Here is a 19,160-nt window from a genome sequence, read left to right as displayed (position 1 = left end):
CACCCTATCTCTAAGGGAGAGGCCAGCCACCCTTCGGAGGAAGCTCATTTCCGCCGCTTGTATCCGCGATCTCGTTCTTTCGGTCACTACCCACAGCTCGTGGCCATAGGTGAGGGTAGGGACGTAGATCGACCGGTAAATTGAGAGCTTCGCTTTTACACTCAGCTCCCTCTTCACCACAACGGACCGGTGCAGCGTCCGCATTACAGCAGCTGCAGCCCCAATCCGTCTGTCAATCTCCGGCTCCCTTCTCCCATCACTCGCGAACAAGACCCCGAGATACTTGAACTCCTCCACTTGGGGCAGGAACTCATCCCCGACCCGGAGAGGGCACTCCACCCTTTTCCGGCTGAGAACCATGGCCTCAGATTTGGAGGTGCTGATCCTCATTCCCGCTGCTTCACACTCGGCTGCGAACCGTTCCAGTGCGAGCTGGAGGCCCTCACCCGATGAAGCCAACAGAACCACATCATCCGCAAAAATCAGAGATGAGATTCTGAGGCCACCAAAGCGAAAGCCCTCCGCCACTTGGCTGCGCCTAGAAATCCTGTCCATAAAAATTATGAACAGAACCGGAGACAAAGGGCAGCCCTGGCGGAGCCCATCACCCACCGGGAACGAGTCCGACTTATTGCCGGCAATGCGAACCAAGCTCCTGCAACGGTTGTATAGGGATCGAATGGCCCGTAGCAATGGGCCAGACACCCCATACTCCCGCAGCACCTCCCACAGGACACCCCGAGGGACACGGTCGAATGCCTTCTCCAAGTCCACAAAACACATGTAGACTGGTTGGGCAAACTCCCATGCGCCCTCAAGTACCCTCGAGAGGATAAAGAGCTGGTCCAGTGTTCCGCGGCCAGGACGAAAACCGCATTGTTCCTCCTGTATCCGAGGTTCGACTAGCGGACGAACTCTCCTTTCCAGCACCCTGGCATAGACTTTCCCAGGGAGGCTGAGGAGTGTGATCCCCCTGTAGTTGGAATACACCCTCCGGTCCCCCTTCTTAAAGATGGGGACCACCACCCCGGTCTGCCAGTCCACAGGTACTGCCCCTGATCTCCACGCAACATTGCAAAGGCGTGTCAACCAGGACAGCCCTACAACGTCCAGAGCCTTCAGGAACTCGGGGCGGACCTCGTCAACACCAGGGGCTCTGCCACCAAGGAGTTGTTTAACTGCCTCAGTGACCTCGCCCCCGGAAATTGGCGGGTCATTCCCCTCATCCCCAGACTCTGCTTCCTCCTCGGAAGACGTGTCAGTGGGATTAAGGAGGTCCTCGAAGTATTCCTTCCATCGCCTGACAATTTTCTCAGTCGACGTCAACAGCGCTCCACCAGCACTATACACAGTGCAGGTAGAGCACCGCTTTCCCCTCCTGAGACGCCTGACGGTTTGCCAGAATCTCTTCGAGGCAGTCCGAAAGTCTTTTTCCATGGCCTCTCCGAACTCCTCCCACACCCGAGTTTTTGCTTCAGCTATTGCCCGAGCCGCATTCCGCTTGGCCTGTCGATACCTGTCAGCTGCCTCCGGAGTCCCACAGGCTAACCAAGCCAGATAGGACTCCTTCTTCAGCCTGGTGGCTCCCTTCACCTCTGGTGTCCACCATTTGGTTCGGGGATTACCACCACGGCAGGCACCAACCACCCTGCGGCCGCAGCTCAATGCAGCAGCTTCGGCAATGGAGACGCTGAACATGGTCCATTCGGACTCAATGTCCCCAGTCTCCCTCGGAATGCTGTTGAAGCTCTGCCGGAGGTGTGCGTTGAAGATCTCACGGACTGGGGCCTCTGCTAGACGTTCCCAGCACACCCTCACTACGCGTTTAGGTGTACCAGGTCTGTCCAGTGTCCTCCCCCGCCACCTGATCCAACTCACCACCAGGTGGTGATCAGTTGACAGCTCAGCCCCTCTCTTTACCCGAGTGTCCAGAACATATGGTCGCAGGTCTGGTGATACGATTACAAAATCGATCATCGACCTACGGCCTAGAGCGTCCTGGTGCCACGTGCACTTATGGACACTCTTATGTTCGAACAGGGTGTTCGTTATGGACAAACTGTGATTAGCACAGAAGTCCAATAACAAAGCACCGCTCGGGTTCAGATCAGGGAGGCCGTTCCTCCCAATCACGCCCCTCCAGGTCTCGCTGTCGTTACCCACGTGAGCATTGAAGTCTCCCAGCAGGACAACAGAGTCTCCAGGTGGAGCACCTTCCAGCACCCCCCCCCCCCCAGGGACTCTAAGAAGGCTGGGTACTCTGAACTGCCACTCGGCGCATAAGCGCAGATGACAGTCAGGACCCGTTCCCCGACCCTAAGGCGCAGGGAACAAACCCTCTCGTCCACCGGGAAAAACCCCAACGTACCGGCAGCAAGCCGAGGGGATATTAGAATACCCACCCCAGCCCGCCGCCTCTCACCAGGGGCAACTCCAGACTGAGACAGAGTCCAGCCCCTCTCCAGGAGACTGGTTCCAGAGCCCAAGCCATGCGTAGAGGTGAGCCCAACTATATCTAGCCGGTACCTCTCAACCTCACGCACTAACTCAGGCTCCTTCCCCACCAGAGAGGTGACATTCCATGTCCCTATTGCCAGTCTTGGCAGCCGGGGGTCAGTCCGCCAGGGCCTCCGCTCCTGGCCGCCACCCGACACACAATGCACCCGACCCCTATGGCGCCTCCTGCGGGTGGTGGGCCTGCGGGAGGATGGGCCCATGTCTCCTCTTCGGGCTGTGCCCGGCCGGGCCCCATGGACTAAGGCCCGGCCACCAGGCGCTCGCCCTCGAGCACCCTCCCCGGGCCTGGCTCCAGGGCGGGGCCCCGGTAACCCTATCCCGGGCAGGGTAAACTGTTCCCTCGATGTCCTTTTCATAAGGGTCTTCTGAATCGCTTTTTGTCTGGTCCCTCACCCAGGACCAATTTGCCATGGGAGACCCTACCAGGGGGCAAAAGCCCCCAGACAACATAGCCCCCGGGATCCCTGGGACACACAAACCCCTCCACCACGATAAGGTAGCGATTCAAGGAGGAGAACAGTCAAACCAGATAGAGTAATTTTTGACTCCAGAGGACAACAGATGTGATTATTTGCTGCCAGTAAAAAACTTGAAGTGGTTTTAAAAAAACAGTTACCTAAATTAACTTTGACATACCCATCTGTGATATTCTGCCAAAGCAACTGACTCTGGTTGTTAACTATAATCTCAATAACTGTCATGGCCCTGGGTCATGTGACCCAGTATTCTGAGTTTCTTGGTGTTTTGTTATTCTTTTTAGTCTAGTTTAATTTCGGCTTATCTAGTTACATTCTGCCATGTTTCATGTCTAAGTTCTTTGTTTGTCAAGTTCAAGTCATGTCTGGATCTTCTTATGTTTCCTGTTTTATTTTGAAAGAGTTTTGTGTTTATTATGTTTAGTTTCACGTGTCCTGTCATTATGTTAATTGTTGTCTGCTGTTTTCCCCATGTGATTCTACTTCCTTTGATCATTCCTTATGTGTATTTAGTCTGTGTGTTCCACTCAGTCAGTGTCAGATCGTCTGATAACCTCACCACAGTTTTCATAGGTTTACTCCATTGTTTCTCTGTGTTTTCTAGTTTACTCAGTGTTCACAGTTTTGTTATAGTTTTTCACTGAGTGTCACAGCCTTTTTGTTAACACAGTGTTCATAGCCTCCTTAGTTTCCCTAGTTCCTTGTTTTTTCTTCTGCAATCAGCCAATAAAGGCTCGCTTTATTTTTGAAACTACGTTTTGTCTCCACCGTGTCTGCATCTGGGTCTACCTCTTTCCTCACACCGGCGCACCCCGCCGTGACAATAACTGATGACTTGATTTTTCTTTTTTACCAGACTGCTGTTTTATCAGACTTAAATTTGAAATAGAATAAAGAAATAGTGTCAAAATGTTTGAATTAAGTTTTAATTAAAAGTGGGTGAAATATCCGCTGCATATTATTTAAGTATCAATCAAACCAGATTGGGTCTGTTTTGACCCCAGAGGACAGCGGGTGTGATTATTCTCATTAAAGTTCAACATATACCACTCTGTGGTTAGTCAAATAGTCAAAATAATCTAAAAAATGTAATATTTTATTGTCTCATTTTATTTTCACTCAAAAATAGGGTATACTTTTATGGAAACAAGGTCTGGTGGCCCTAAATTGCAAAATGAAGGGAAATTTTGTGGTTGTGCTGGTTTTAAGTAAAACTAAGGTGTAACACAGAATTGATTAAGATTTTATACTATGTACTTTAAAAACACTCTTAAATGAGGTGGGGTCATTTTTGACCCTAGAGGACAAAAGGAGTATGGCAAGGAGGACATTAACTGATCATTGCTAATCTGGGAGTTAAAATGGATAGCAGATCTTAAACTTGAAAACCAGGTTAGAGCTGTTGTAAGATCTAGCTTTCTTTATTTGAGACGGTAAGCCAAAATAAAGCCTATTTTATCAAGGCAGCTATTTGAGACCTTGAGGCCTTTGTTACATCTAGGCTGGAACATGCTTTACTGTGGGGTTAGCCATGCGTCCATCAGGCATCTGCAGGTTGTGCAAAATGCTACTGGCACATAAAAAGTCTGAGCACATTACCTCCATTGTAATTTCACTCCACTGTACACTGTACATCCTGTACAATTTAGGAATCCTTTTTAAAGTTCTTGTATTTGTTTTCAAATGTCTTAATGGCATGAGACAGGATGATCATTAAAATTAAAGGATTGTATTACAGTGTCTGCATATTATCAGCAGATAAGAGTTCCATATTCAGAAGCGTACTGTCCATTGCATGGGTTCCAACCTAAAAATCAAGAACCTTTAGTTCTGATTTGGAGTTCCATACTTTATTTATACTGGACTTGGACTCCACTAGAGTAACTTTACACGATTGACAGTTCAAATTCCTTCTTGGTTACCTTATACTGGGCACTGGTGCTTCCCCATATTTAATTGTCAACAATGACCAGTTTCAGGCCAACTTCCTTTTGATGGATTGCCACGCCTGAACAGAAAGTTGGAAGAGCTGGTGGGTGCAGCTGCGTGTCAGATTAAAAATGTTTGCTCTCGTTGATGTCACACAGAGCCAAAGTCTGAAACAGAGTATTTAGAGCAGTCTGATGCATGAGCTACTTGCTATATAGATGTAATAGGGGTTATTTTTACACATGCAAATGAGCAGCAATCAAATCAAATCAAATCAAATCACTTTTATTGTCACATCACATGTGCAGGTACATTGGTACAGCACATGTGAGTGAAATTCTTGTGTGCGAGCTTCACAAGCAACAGAGTTGTGCAAAATACAATAATGTAAACAAGCAAAATACAAGAATGGCTACATCTGAAACTAATAAATATATGTACAATATATAATAGTATATGCATTTCTGGATGTGTATACTAAATATTTTTCTACTTGTGTGTGTGTGTGTGTGTGTGTGTGTGTGTGTGTGTGTGTGTGTGTGTGTGTGTGTGTGTGTGTGTACACATATTTTACAAATTAAATAGAGTAAACAATAAATAAAATATATAAAATAAATATACAGAGTGGGACATGTGCAAAACAGTGGCATTACTGTACAGTATGGAGTGCATAATGTTAAAGTTCCAGTAGTGAAGCTGAGGTGTATCACAACTATTTGGAAAAAGTACTTAAATTCTTTATTTCTTTAAAGGTACATTTAAAGAAATTAAAAAGTATAAGTCCTGATTCCCAACTTAAAGTCTACAACAAAATGGATTATCTAAAGCAAAAGAGCTCATTGTTTCATTTACACTAAATGGTGCATAACCTTGGCTTTGTTATAGTTTTCCTACAAAGATTACACTTATTTCCTTTTTCTAAAGGCATGTAGTTGGAATCCACATAGTTGTGAGATGGAGGGTTGTGTTCCATGGCTGCTTTCAGTAGGACTATCAACTATGCTTATGTAGACAAGACCCAGTGAGATGTCATCATGAAAATATGGTGTTCTCATCAGTTTCATGCTTTACAGGTGAGGATTAAACATGCCTAGTGTTATCACTGGCAGATTAGTGGATAATCAAAGAACTGAGGTGATATGGGCATAGTTAAATCAAGTGGTTTAATTTATTTTTTCATTATTATTGCTTTTTCAATTTTATGGAGAGACATTGCTTATTAGATTCATTTAATGAGCTCCATGTATTTTGTCATCATTATATCTTTTTGCCCTGGATTCAAATAGCTGCGAAAGAACTTTGGAACCAGTGGAATAACCAGACTTTCAACAGAAGGAGGGCAAAACCTTCTTCAGCTGTGACAAATAGACATACGCAACATACAACCTAAATATGATTGGCATTTGTTGGTGTATGAAGGTAACTGAAGATTATAAAAGGTTACACACCAATTGCATTTGAACAATCTCTCTAAAGTTAGAAACGTCCTTTCTGGGCTCGACTGTTTTAATTCATTATTATTTCAATTCAATTAAATTTTATTTATATAGCGCCAAATCACAACAACAGTCACCTCAAGGTGCTTTATATTGTAAGGTAGACCCTACAATAATGCATACAGAGAAAAAAAACCAACAATCATATGACCCCCTATGAGCAAGCACTTTGGTGACAGTGGGAAGGAAAAACTACCTTTAAACAGGAAGAAATCTCCGGCAGAACCAGAACCACTGAAAAGGAAATACACAGTACATCATGGAAATCCCCCAGCAGTCTACATCTATTGCAGCATAACTAAGGGAAGATTTAGGGTCACCTGGTCCAGCCCTAACTTTATGCTTTAGCAAAAAGGAAAGTTTTAAGCCTAATCTTAAAAGTAGAGATAGTGTCTGTCTCCCGAATCCAAACTGGAAGCTGGTTCCATATAAGAGGGGCCTGAAAACTGAAGGCTCTCCCTCCCATTCTACTTTTAAACACTCTAGGAACAACAGCTCTCTGACTTTAGTCTTGTGGTTCCTAGGGTATTTAAAAGTACATTGGGATTCAGAGGCCTTTAACTCCGTCTCATGAGGAACCTGCTCCAGTTTGGGTTCTGGAGGCAGACACCCTCTCTACTTTTAAGATTAGGCTTGAAACTTTCCTTTTTGATCAAGCATAGGGTTAGGGCTGGATCAAGTGACCCTGAATCCTCCCTTAGTTCTGCTGCAATAGGTCTAGGCTGCTGGGGGTTTCCCTTGATGGACTGTTTCTTGTTCACATACCCTTTTCCACTCTATTTATGCACCACTTTGCATTTAAGCATTAGTAACAGTCCAAAGAAAAAACGAAGTGCTTGGTCAAAAGGGGTTGTTTGATTGTTGGGGTTTTCTCTGTATTAATCTAGGGTCTCTACTTTACAAATAATACTTCACATAGCACCTTGAGGAGACTGCTGTTGTGTTTGGTGCTATGCAAATAAAATTTAATTGAATGATCTTTCATTTCAGGGTGGCACAGTGGTTAACACTGTTGCCTCACAGCAAGAATGTCCTGAGTTTGACTCTACCATCTGGTCGGGACCTTTCTGTGTGCAGTTTGCATGTTCTCCCCTGTGTTTGTGTGAGTTTGCTCTGGGTACTCCAGCTTCCTCCCACAGTCCAAAGACACGCAATTAGTGGGGTTAGGTTAGTTTGTTATTCTATATTGCCCATAGGTGTAAATGTGAGTGCATGTGTTTGTTACCCTGGTGACCTCTCTAGGGTGCACCCTGCGGCAGCTGCAATAGGCTCCTTAGGCTCATATTATTTAAAACGTACAGCGTTTAGCATTCAGCTCTCTGTACTGAAGGTTGCTAAGCAAACAAATCCACAAAAACAAATCACATTTCTTTTTTTTTTTTCTTATTTCAGACATGCACTGAAGAAACTGGAACTGAAGACAGGGGTTTCTTTCCAATTTAAAATAAGATTCTCAGATCATCCATCCTTTTCTCCACAGTGTTAGAAATATTGTAATAAAACTTGGATTTTTATTTATTCTTAAGAGCTTGAAAAGAAGGCGACTGGACTTCAGTAAAACATCTTTATTTAAAAAAAAAAAAAAAAAAAAAAAAAAAAAGTCCATTCACATTCTTTTCAAGCCTAAAACGACTATGACCTGAATGACTGAGGATTAAACAGGTTACGCTGCCACCACCTTTGTAAAACCGATCTGGTGTTCAGAGGACAAGAATTTATGAGCAACATTAGCTTTTAAAACAATCTTTATTTGAAATCAAGTGCATCAAGTTATTATTAAAAAATAAATATTATGAACCTTGCCTTTAGTAAGAAATCCACAATTTACAGGTCAGGTGAACAGAACCCTTATTCTGCCTCAGCCCAACAAAACTCTTCCGGTTGTCTCTTCTCCCCCTGCTCAGCTTTTCTTCGTGAGTGCTTCTTTGTCCCTCCCCACACAGGTAACAACAACAACCCTCAGCCCAAAGTGTAGCTTTGTGGACTACATTTTGTCCACTCCTGCCATCACCAGTCACCACAGTGTGATTGGTGTCTCCAAGCGAGATCGAATTTCATCCCCAAAATACAGAACAATAAAATTTGCTGTCGTCTTGAAAAGAACTCCACCTGCAGAAAGGCACGACTTAGTACACCCATACAGGTCCTGTAAAACAGTCAAAATCTTTTCGTGATCGTCTTTCTCCTCTGGAAGCCAATATGTAGTCTCTTCTCTGGGCTTGCCTTCTAGATGATCATAGATGAAAAGGGCTGAAAGATGTCGTACCCTCAAACAGGCCTGCACCTCTTCCACCCACGCGGCAATACCTATACCAGTCTTATTGAACCCTGGGCATTTCCTCTCCCAAGGAAGATAAATCAGTCTCTCAGTCACAGGAGCTGAAACAGCAGAATACCCATGGGTGGATGAACCTGGGGAATTCCACCTTACGTGCCTAGCCCCATGACAAGCGGCCGCACCTCCACTAAAGCAATAAAACATAAAACAAATCAGTAAAAGAGATAAATGAAACAGATACACCCTAAGGTACAGTTCTTTACAAAAAGCATGATTAAAATATATCAAACAATTCAGAGTAAAAGACCATAAAACCAGGAGTCAGTCAAGGCCAGTCCATACATGTTTGTAAAATAACAACAAGGCTACAGCAGCAGCAGTGTGGCACAATCCTGTAATAAAACAGAGGGAAGCAGTCGCCAAAGTCCACCCTACTATATGCCACATAATAACAAACGCAACAGTCCCACTTACTACTCTCTAAAGGGCAATACTAAAATGAGCAGCTTTCCTGAAGAAATCAAACCGCTCTTGGTCACCTTGGATGGGAAAAGAATTCCAAATGCCTCCGTGTGGTAATGAAGCACAGCTGTTTCTTATAAGGCCTCCAATTATCAACTGGGAAGGTGTGGATGTTAGTGCTGCATTCACGGACATCACGTAAAATCCTACCTAAATCTACTTCACTACATCTCCAAAAGTTGATTCTGTTCATCTGGACGTAGCGTTTTGTGGGAGAAACGTTTCGTCGTCACGTTTTCGCTATGTCCAGATGAACAGAATCAACTTTTGGAGATTTACTTACCTGGATGATTGAGCATGCATCAAGACTACTTCACTACAGTAACACTGGATGCAGATGAGCCGTCCTAGCTCCCCCAAGCGACGAAGATATGAGAGTTTCAGGAGATGATGAAAAATAGTTTTCATAAGCCCACTAGGCTCATGATTGTAATAAAAATATTTGTATAAGAGACTGAACATATATATAAATGTGTACATTAAAATACATGTATATGTGATCTTAATATAACAATGTCTGAATGCATTAAAATACTGTATATAATATACTATATATAGTATTTTTATTGTCGCAAAATATGTATTTGAAAGAAGAATGTACATGAAAGAATTAATTTGGGCTTGCACGGCCATTCACGTGCAGCTGTAGCGTGCTGAGATACACCTGGGAACACCTTTGTTCTCTTGTGTTTAATTAGAAGCCAAAAAACAAACAACGGAAAAACGTCTCGAGGAGTTGGGGGGAGGACGCAAACAAATCAAAATCAGGTGGACTTCTTTTTATTCTTACTTTCTCGATAGGGTTTGCACTGACTTTTTACACCTGAGCGGAAGATAAAAAACATTTTAAAAAGTCAAACCGATAACAAATGAGTTGCATCTAAAGTGAAGAAAAATAATAACCCGATTACTGTAAAGCAAGAGAAAAATTCAAAATAGTTTCCAAGTGTCCTCGGGTATCGAAAACTAATCCGGAGCGCAAAACCTTATTTCGCGTTTCAACAGAAAGCGAGAAATGCCACAGGTGCAGCCTTCCCAAAGGTGGAAACCACGCCCACGATGCGCTATTGAGACAAGTTTATTTAAACGTTTGACAGGAAACATCACAAATTATTTAAGACTAATTGTTCACTGACAAAATCATCAGGGTACATGAGCACAGTGTACAAAGCTCTTTTTCTCCCCCCAATTATGTATTGCATCTCTGCAGGCGTTAAAAACTGTTTATTTTTTCAGCCTGGTTACTTAAGACAAGAAAACACAAATCAAAGATTAAGAAAGAAAAACAAAACAAAAAACACACACACTCTCTCTCTTACACTCCTACACAGGTGGAAAACAGCTGTTTTACATTTCTCATGTATTCCAAACCATGCAAATGTTCACAGAGGTGAAGGGCATCTATCACCTTTTATGGAATAAAAGCACTTTTAATGGAAGTGATGACAACAATTAGCAAATTAATTACTTGTGCTTATAAAAGCATGTTTTATAAATCTTCATCAAATCAAGTCCAAATCCTGAGAAATTTGCGTCATAAGGCAGAGGGGGTATATATTCAATGGAAAAACCTCAGATCGACACTCTTGGCCTCTGCAGCTGAGATCTAGCACTGTTTAATTAGAGGCGCTCTCCTTTGTCAAAATAGTACACATACGCATTCAAAATCACCAAAGCAAATTTGAGTGCCTTTATCAATATTGGCATTTTGGTTAGTTTATTCTAAAGCACATTTTAGAAATATATATAGATATAGTTGCTTGAAGTGTTAGTGAGTTTGTGTCCTCTCATTTGTTCTCATTGAAATGAAGATAAAAATAAAACCTGTATTATACAATTGTGCTGGTATGAGTTTTTGGTATTGCAGCCCAATTATGAACAGCTGAACTATTTCTGGGCCAATACCTGATTAATAATAATATACAATTTACATACTGTGTGAAGCCTGCACTCAGAAGGGTAGTGTTCATACCTAAAAGGACCATCATTTTTGGAGTACTGTATTGAATTTGAGAGAATACTGCAGGAAAGAAATGGTATCTGTGAATACAAGGGCTAATGGTCAAACAATTAACAATGCTGCTAAATGGAAGTGAGAGGCTCAAGGCAAAAAAACAAGGATGCAAGTCATTTTTTTAGGACTTAAAGAATAACAGGAGAGGCAAGTCAGCGAAGGTCACTCTCCTCATCCTGTATGGTTTTCTTGATACGGAGAAGCATGGTGGTGAGCCACTGGTCCAACCGAGAAATGGTGTCAAATTCCTTCACCTGAGAAAGTAAGTATTAACACTTTTAATCCAGTTGCTATTAAACAATACTAAAATGAAGTATTTTTTTTCCAACTGCATAAATGTACCTGTTGAGGCTTCAACAGTTTGGATTAAGAAAGCAATCTTTCAGATACAGACATCTGAAAAGTTTTCACAGCGTTTCACTTGTTCCACAATTCATCTAGTTTCAGCCCTACTGCAAATGGATTCAATTCATTTTTCACCTCCAATTCTATACAAAACAGCCCATAATAACAAAGAGGGCGGGGGGGGGGAAGCTAAGTAGAGCTACTACTCCTCAGAAAAGAACAAAACAGCCCATCTGGAATTTGTCAAAATCCACTGAAGGATTCTCAGATCTCAAGAAATTAAGCAAAGAATGTGAATACTTATGAACATGTTCTATTTTTGTTTTGCTTTTATTTTTAATGCATTTAAAAGAATTTTAATGAAACTTTTTCCCCACTTTGTCATTTTGGGAGATTTGTGTGTAGAATTGAGGTAAAAATTAATTTAATACATTTTGAAAAAAAATAAAAAGGCTTAAAAAAGGTAAGCTCTGTAAATATATTTCAGATGTCTGTACAAGAAAGAAGAAACTGACACAGCAACTATTTACTGTCAGAGGACTGTTCTAATAACACTTGATTTGATCACTATGTAGTGATATTGTAAGGTACTGATGCAAATCGATATTTCAGTCATGGGACACATACAGAAAAATCTGACCTACTATTCTCATTTCCATCGCTATAATATTACTGCTGGACTCCAGTAGATTTTTGGGGGGAAATGGCTTCAATGAATGCACAAACCACTCATTATGCAATCCAATTTCAACAATTTGGATCACAAAATCATGAACAGAAAAGCCTACACAATCTGTTGTCCACCATCTCAAGGTGGCATGTCTTTCAACCTGGAAACGGAAGCTACAGTCTGCAAACTCTTTCACTGAACTGGTGTCAAGGTAGAATTACAAAAAACAAGAAATAAAAGACAGAAGTAAATTCTACATTTTTGCTACTTCCTCTATTCTGCTAAAAAAGCAACTGTTTACTCACTGCATCAGTATAGGCATCCACATTCTGCTCTTCCCAGGCATCTAGAAGTTTCTAATTTAGGAAAAAGGAAAAACAAACAAACAGACAAAAAAAAAAAAAAAAAAGAATCAACCCACTTGAAAACACTTTTCAAGCACAGACACGGCTTACTTTACTTACTCAACCCAGATGACTAAAAACAAGATTAAACTGAATTTAACCAAATAGGTTTCAATTAAATTTCAAGGTTATGGTCCAGTTATGTTTTCAACATTAGCATGTATATTAAACCCAGGTCAATCGCATGTGATTAACATGAGTTTAATAGAGAGAAAGAGAACAGGAAAACAAAAACAAGCACAATAGTGGAAATAGATGGAAAACAGTCTCTTATGTTAAATGGCACTCCAAGTCTTCATGATTACTGGATGTGTCTGGATGAGCGATTTAGTCCCAAAATTACATCAAAGCCTACCTTCAACAGCTTGCACTCTCTCGAGTCTGAAAAGGCGGGAAACATTTCTTCATACTTCTGCACAGCAAGCTGGGAAAAGGCAGGGAGATTATTAAAATCAAAGGCTTGCATTACAGTGTCTGCATATTATCAGCAGATAAGAGCTGTATGTAATGGCTTACTTTTGCATTAAGATGGTCTACGCAAAAGTGACAAAGCGCAGCTTTGAAAAAGTGATCCTTGGCACTGTATTTCAGGAGCGTACTGTCCATTGCATGGGTTCCAACCTAAAAATAAACAAATAAATCAAAAAGCACAATTTATCTTTACTCTCCAACTGAAGCTCCCGGAGGGATAAAACCTTGAAATAAAAGCTGCTGGGTGGCATTAACTCACCTGTTCGTAGATCTCAATAGCTTTTTGGTACTGCTCCAGCTGAGCTGCATAGGTTGCTACTTTCAGAAGGCACTTGTTTGCTGAACTTTAAAAGGAAAAATCCAGCAATATGTCAGACCACACATTAACTGAAATCGAGGGTCCTAAATTTAAAAGTAACGCTACAGCTGTAAAACAAGACATAATATTAATGTATCAGAAATTTTAGATAGCACCTCATGTGCTCATTTGCAGTTCCATACTTTAATTCTTTGACTCCATTAGAATAGCTTTACATGATTCATAGTTCATTCTTAATTATCTTATACTGGGCACTAGTCCTTTTTTTAAATCGTCTACAATGAGCAGTTTTAGACCAACTTCCTTTTGATGGATTGCCACTCCTGAACAGACAGTTTGACGAACGGGTGGGTGGATGGAGCTGTGTGTCAAATATGACCAGATTAAAAATGCTCTTGTTGTTTGCTCTTGTTGACGTCACACAGAGCCAAATATTAGAAAAAAACTAAAGTCTGAAACAGAGTATTTAGAGCAGTCTGATGCATGAGCTACTTGCTATATGAAAGTAATAGCGAATTTTAGTACAGATGCACATGAGCAGCCAGCATAGTGTCTTTACACATTTACATTCTTTACTTCCCCAAAGGCAAAAGATAACCGTGCTTATTTAAAATAGTTACCTGGTGGATTCTTCACCTCTGTAGTAATCTGCTGCCTGTTCATAATGAGCAATGGCCTGGAAAAGAAATTAGACAAACATATACATGAATTGTAAACAGAGCTTATTATACTGCTGTTTGACAATTAATAAAAAGTAAACATAATAAGGATTTAAATAAAAAGCAAGAAGAAACAGTTTTTGACCCAACCTTGTCAACGTCCACAAGCTCCGTTTCATATATTTCAGCAATGCTGATATGGTGTTTGGCTGCAATGGTGAAACGCCCCTAAAATATGATTTTTTTTTTTTTTTTTTTTGGAAAAAGTAAAAAAAAAAAAAAAAAAGACAGTGAGAGAAAGCGAGAAATATGAGCTACCCTTTATGTTTTGCATCTGATTTCCTTAAAGATGCTCTTTAGAAATTAAACTGAAAAGAAACTCACCATATCCGTGTAAATCTCAATAGCTCGGTTTAGGCAGTTAATTGCCTCTGTTGAGAAATATATTCAAACAATTATTTTCAGAAAAAGTTTACAATTATTCAGTAAACCAATGTTAGCAAACCCCCCCCCCCCAAAATACATACTACATAATAAAATACAACAAAATTCAACAAATTAGAAGCTATATAAAGGTTCAAGGTGAGTAAATATAGAAGCACCCTACTGTAAAATGAAATTTTTTATTTGGACTCTTCTCCAGTGTATTTGTTCACATTCCCAATTAATAACTATAATATACAGGTTCATTACAAGGCCGATATACTTTAGTTTGTGGCCTTTACTAGGATCAATCAGGATGCCCTTAGTGGTCTTTGTTGAGTACCACAGAAAACATTTAGGGTTTTTTTTTTTGTCAGATCCTTATCCATCACCCAATACTATCAGGAAGTTGTCTGATTCTGCCAAAATTCATTCTACCAAATGACAACAATCCCACACAGGAACAAGATGGGCTATGAAATGTGTACTATGATGAAGGACCGAAACGATTCATCGGGTAATTCGAATAACTTGATTGAAAAAAAGAAAGAAAAAAAAAAAATCCTTAGTACAAATTCAACAATTTCAACGCCTCATTTAATGTACAGCTCTATTCGTCACCATGTAAACGTGAACACGAGTGTCTCACCCACATTTGCGACTAAAAACAGACCTGCAATACAAATGTATTTAGGGGCAGAGTGAATATGAAATTGAACACTAAACCTACGCAGTCCCCAGTTTTATGACAAAAAGACTGACAACACAACAGCAGCACTGATGCTAGCACAGTTTAACGTGGAGCCGGACTCTGTTCACACACTGCGGAAAAAAAAAAAAGAGGCAGCATCATTACAGAGATGATGAGCGCTCAGGTGGAGTCAAAGAAAATGTGTTTCTAGTATCCAAAACAGAAGCACTGTTCCAGTAATCGACATTAAAACCTTTACTGGAAAATGTCTGGAAAGAGTCCTTAATGAGAGCACCTGATTAATAAACTGTGACATGAAGAAAAGCAAACTTTGTAGCTGCTCCATCCACTGCCGTTTGTTTTACATGGTGAAAAATCTGCAGTAACAGGGAGAGTCTAAACAGGGGAATGGGGTGTACTAGACCATATTTATTTCATGGCTTTTGTAACATTTTTCAGACTTAAAGTGAAATAATATACAATACTGTGTTAATGAAACTGCATTAATAGTTAAAAATAAACTTTTTTCATTAAACTCTTAGCCACTGCCCTGTGGGTTGTTAGATAGGACACTGAATTATTATTATTAATATTGATTAATGTCTGCACTTTCATAACGCCTTGTTTTCAGCAGTACAAAACTTTGCATCAAAGCACAAGGAAAACTTTAGAATGCAGATATTTAAGTCTCATTAAAAAGGCTTACAGACAAACTCACTACACTACTCACAACTATGAAGTATCGTACGTCAAGTTTTAATGCCACATGATGGCACTCTTTTAATATCTCTAAATCATAACAGATAAAATGAAATAATGAGATTACAATTAACTTTAAAAAAAAAAAAACAAACAAGAAAATTTGTTTACTCCAATTCTTTTCCGCTTTTCTTTTATTGATGCAGAGCTTATGTGCAGCTGTCATGTGATAAATAAACAGCAGCTAGATGGGTGCTCATTAAATACTTAAATCAAATTAGGATTTATCAAAATTATCATTCTCCTGACATGATTACTAACTTATCTGCAGCCAGTCCAGCAGGTTTGTCAGGTGAAGCAGCTTAAGCTCAATGAGTAATATCATAATAATCAGACACCTCAGTTTATAAAAAGACACGTGGAGCAGAAGGAAAGAAACCTCAACAGCACTGAAGTACTCAAAGAGTACCTGAAACAGGGTCAACGCATGCTCTCATTAATCAGGAATTTGACTGTTTATAGCATTTGTATGAAGTTAAAGATTTAATAAAGTAAATAAAAGATTTAATAACATTTTTAAACCACTTTCACTTTTATTGCTGAAAGCTTTTATATGAAAAGATGTAAAACTTACAAGTGTACTTAATCGATATTATATACCCCAAAGTGATGTAACGTTTACCTTGTGGATCTGCTTTTTTGAAGGCATTTCCAGCATCTATGAAGTTGGTTGCTGCATCATGTTTGCTCTGCATCTGCAGGTGAAGGTGAGCAGCTTGGGAGAATGCATTTCCTGCAGCTATTAAGAAGATAAATTGTTGCATTTTAAAATCACTGAAAAAAAAGAAAGAGGCATTCAATACATTTGTTGTGTTGAAATGCGACAATCATCTTACCACACCAATTCTTGGCCATTTTGTACATGTTAGCTGCCCTCACCAACATGTCACAGGCTTCTTCCAGCTTTGAGGAGCCACTGTGTGACAAAACATGTTTTTTCTCTTAATAAGACACCCATCCATTGCAGATTATCACAGGATGATATGAACACTTTACTCAGTAAAATCCCTTTGGAAAGATGTATAATAAGCAGATTTTTTTTCTGTTTAGTATACTTACATGCAAAATTTTAGCACCATAATAAGAACATTTTAAAAGCAATGGGATAAAACTTTATTAATTTTATTATTATTTTTTCCATTTTTTTCCTCATTACTTCACATGTGCAGAAGACTGCCTTCTGAAATTTTCAGGGCTGACAAACATATTTAAGCTCCGTTTCAAAACAGCGACCAAATCAATTTTGAAATCCACTCTCACACCCAAGTCTCACAATCTAAAGCCAAAATCTAATTTTTGCCCATAAGGATCATGGGATATGTTATAATTTAAATAGTACAATTGCACCAACTGAATGCCTATGACATAGAAGAAGAGGAGCAAGGATTGGCATGCGAAATATTTGATCTACCTTTTTTTTTTTTTTTTTTTTTTTTTTTATAAGTCACTGGTCGAAACAAGTTATAGCGGTCCTTTTCCCAGCCGGCACTCACTGATTTTTCATTCAGTGTGCAATCCTTTAAACTTTAAGTTACTATTTAATAGTGAGTAAAGGTTTGTAAAACCGTATACAAGTACAAATATAAAAGTGTTGACTTTGCTTGTGATTTCAGTCCCATTATCCACACACAACTATCTTGACAATTAAATTTTCGCCACAAACCTCTCGCGGATTGTACAGCCTCATACATAACACGTAGCCTTTAACCTTGCACGTGAGCTCCTGCTACAATAATTAAAAAAAAAAAATCCAACCTGAAAAATTAACCTGCATTTAGGTTGTTATATGCAAAGCCGGTTGTCCAGGTTAGTGAGAGCTAGTCTTACAGGAACATTCGCTACATCACAAGTGCGCTTTCTTCTTTTGCTGTAAACAAATGTGAATGACACGTGATTTGGACAGAGTGACCTTCCGAAAATTGCCCAACAGACGGCGCTATAGGGAAAGCGCTGCCTTTACAATTAAGTGAAATTATCTTGAATTGTTAAACAATTCAGCTTTGGATTCAACTGAAGCTATTTCTAGCATGAAAGCTGCTTTAAAGCAGAGTCTAAAATAAGCAACTACCGACTATTTCGAGCTATCTTTCACACTAAACGCTTTCCAGATATACGACGAGCCGAGATAAGCTAGATATGCTAAACGACAGCCTTGAAAATAACCGCTTAACACTAACTACAACTTATAAAAGCAACCGACAATTATTTAAAATCGTTTTGTCCTGGCTTTTAACCCTTGTGGTCAGCTTCCAACCTTCCGCATAGCTGTCTCCTCTAGCCGAACGTTAACGTTAGCTAGCTGACAGACTCACCCAAACAACGCTCCAAAAAATGACTGAGACGATTTCATTTTCTTTTCAGCCTCGGCCATCAAAGCATTTGCTTCCTTTTCTTTTCCGCTGTTATCCATTTTCAGGCAATCGGTCTGTTTCTGAGAGAGAACGAATAAATGTAAAAGTCAACAAACTCGCTAACCACTGCTAGTGGCTGCAGGCTTGCCTTGTCACATCACCAGCCGCAAAGTAGCCGTCACCTCTGTCACGTGACACCGGAGAACCGACGCACTACTGTTTCTGCTGCTGGTGCATTCAAGTACTCTTTTGCTATCCAGTATACTAGTCATATCTGGTAACCGTTAAAAGTTAAAACAAAAAAGTTACATTTTAATCTTCGTATGGTTTTAGTGTAGTTATTGACTTTGTTTCAGTGAACTGAGCTGTCCTTTTTCTAACTTTGCTAATAAGTCATTCTAATTTTGTATTTAAACTTTTACGTGTCTTTGTGATTCGAGTCTATTTTTGTAGGGAGTTGTAGTTTTTGTGTCCGATATGGAACTCTTTGTACTTGATGTGTTTCTTTTTACAGTCATTATTGCTTCTGGTTTTTGTTTGTTTGTTTGTTTGTTTTTACCAATAGTGGTTCTGGAATATCTGTTTATTGTCTGGTATGAGCTGGTATGAAAATCTAGAACTGGGTTATCCCATAGTCTATCCAGCTAACCAGCTAACAACTACTTCTAGTATTTCTAATCACCAGTAATGTAAAGGAGAACACATCACAGCTGTACAGAGACTGCTGTAAAGTTAAGTGGTGTCATAACAGTAAATTTCTATTCATAAAACACAACCCTTAAAATGTATTAAATAGCCTCCTTCATTTTCTCTTTTGACTATAACTCAAACACAGT

The 19,160-nt window shown here is 40.2% G+C and overlaps 1 protein-coding gene and 1 long non-coding RNA gene across 3 annotated transcripts; both read right to left on the bottom strand.

Moving 5' to 3' along the window:
• Positions 1 to 8,145: 8,145 nt before the first annotated feature.
• On the bottom strand, positions 8,146 to 9,331 carry LOC146560185 (uncharacterized). Of its 2 annotated transcripts, none has more exons than XR_014888216.1 (2): positions 9,236 to 9,331; positions 8,146 to 8,883 (listed from the first exon to the last, which is right to left on the bottom strand). It is a non-coding gene; the product is annotated as an uncharacterized LOC146560185 (long non-coding RNA). The 2 variants fall into 2 exon arrangements; XR_014888217.1 differs by having other exon boundaries at positions 9,171 to 9,260.
• A 949-nt stretch (positions 9,332 to 10,280) lies between these two features.
• Positions 10,281 to 18,528, bottom strand: napab (N-ethylmaleimide-sensitive factor attachment protein, alpha b). Its single transcript, XM_085244104.1, has 11 exons — positions 18,286 to 18,528; positions 16,810 to 16,889; positions 16,596 to 16,712; positions 14,485 to 14,531; positions 14,251 to 14,328; positions 14,062 to 14,117; positions 13,382 to 13,466; positions 13,168 to 13,272; positions 13,007 to 13,075; positions 12,553 to 12,603; positions 10,281 to 11,486 (listed from the first exon to the last, which is right to left on the bottom strand). The coding sequence occupies exons 1-11, from the start codon at positions 18,381 to 18,383 to the stop codon at positions 11,385 to 11,387; spliced, it is 888 nt and encodes a 295-aa protein (XP_085100230.1). The 5' UTR covers positions 18,384 to 18,528; the 3' UTR covers positions 10,281 to 11,384.
• Between the last annotated feature and the right edge of the window lie 632 nt (positions 18,529 to 19,160).

The sequence above is a fragment of the Mchenga conophoros genome, linkage group LG14 (genome assembly GCF_057382185.1).
Source record: "Mchenga conophoros isolate Kocher_MC1m ecotype Shallow Benthic linkage group LG14, M_conophoros_male_GT1.1, whole genome shotgun sequence".
NCBI classification, from domain to species: Eukaryota; Metazoa; Chordata; class Actinopteri; order Cichliformes; family Cichlidae; genus Mchenga; species Mchenga conophoros.
The sequence above is the reverse complement of the archived record's forward strand: the minus strand, read 5'-3'. Positions and strand labels throughout refer to the sequence as shown.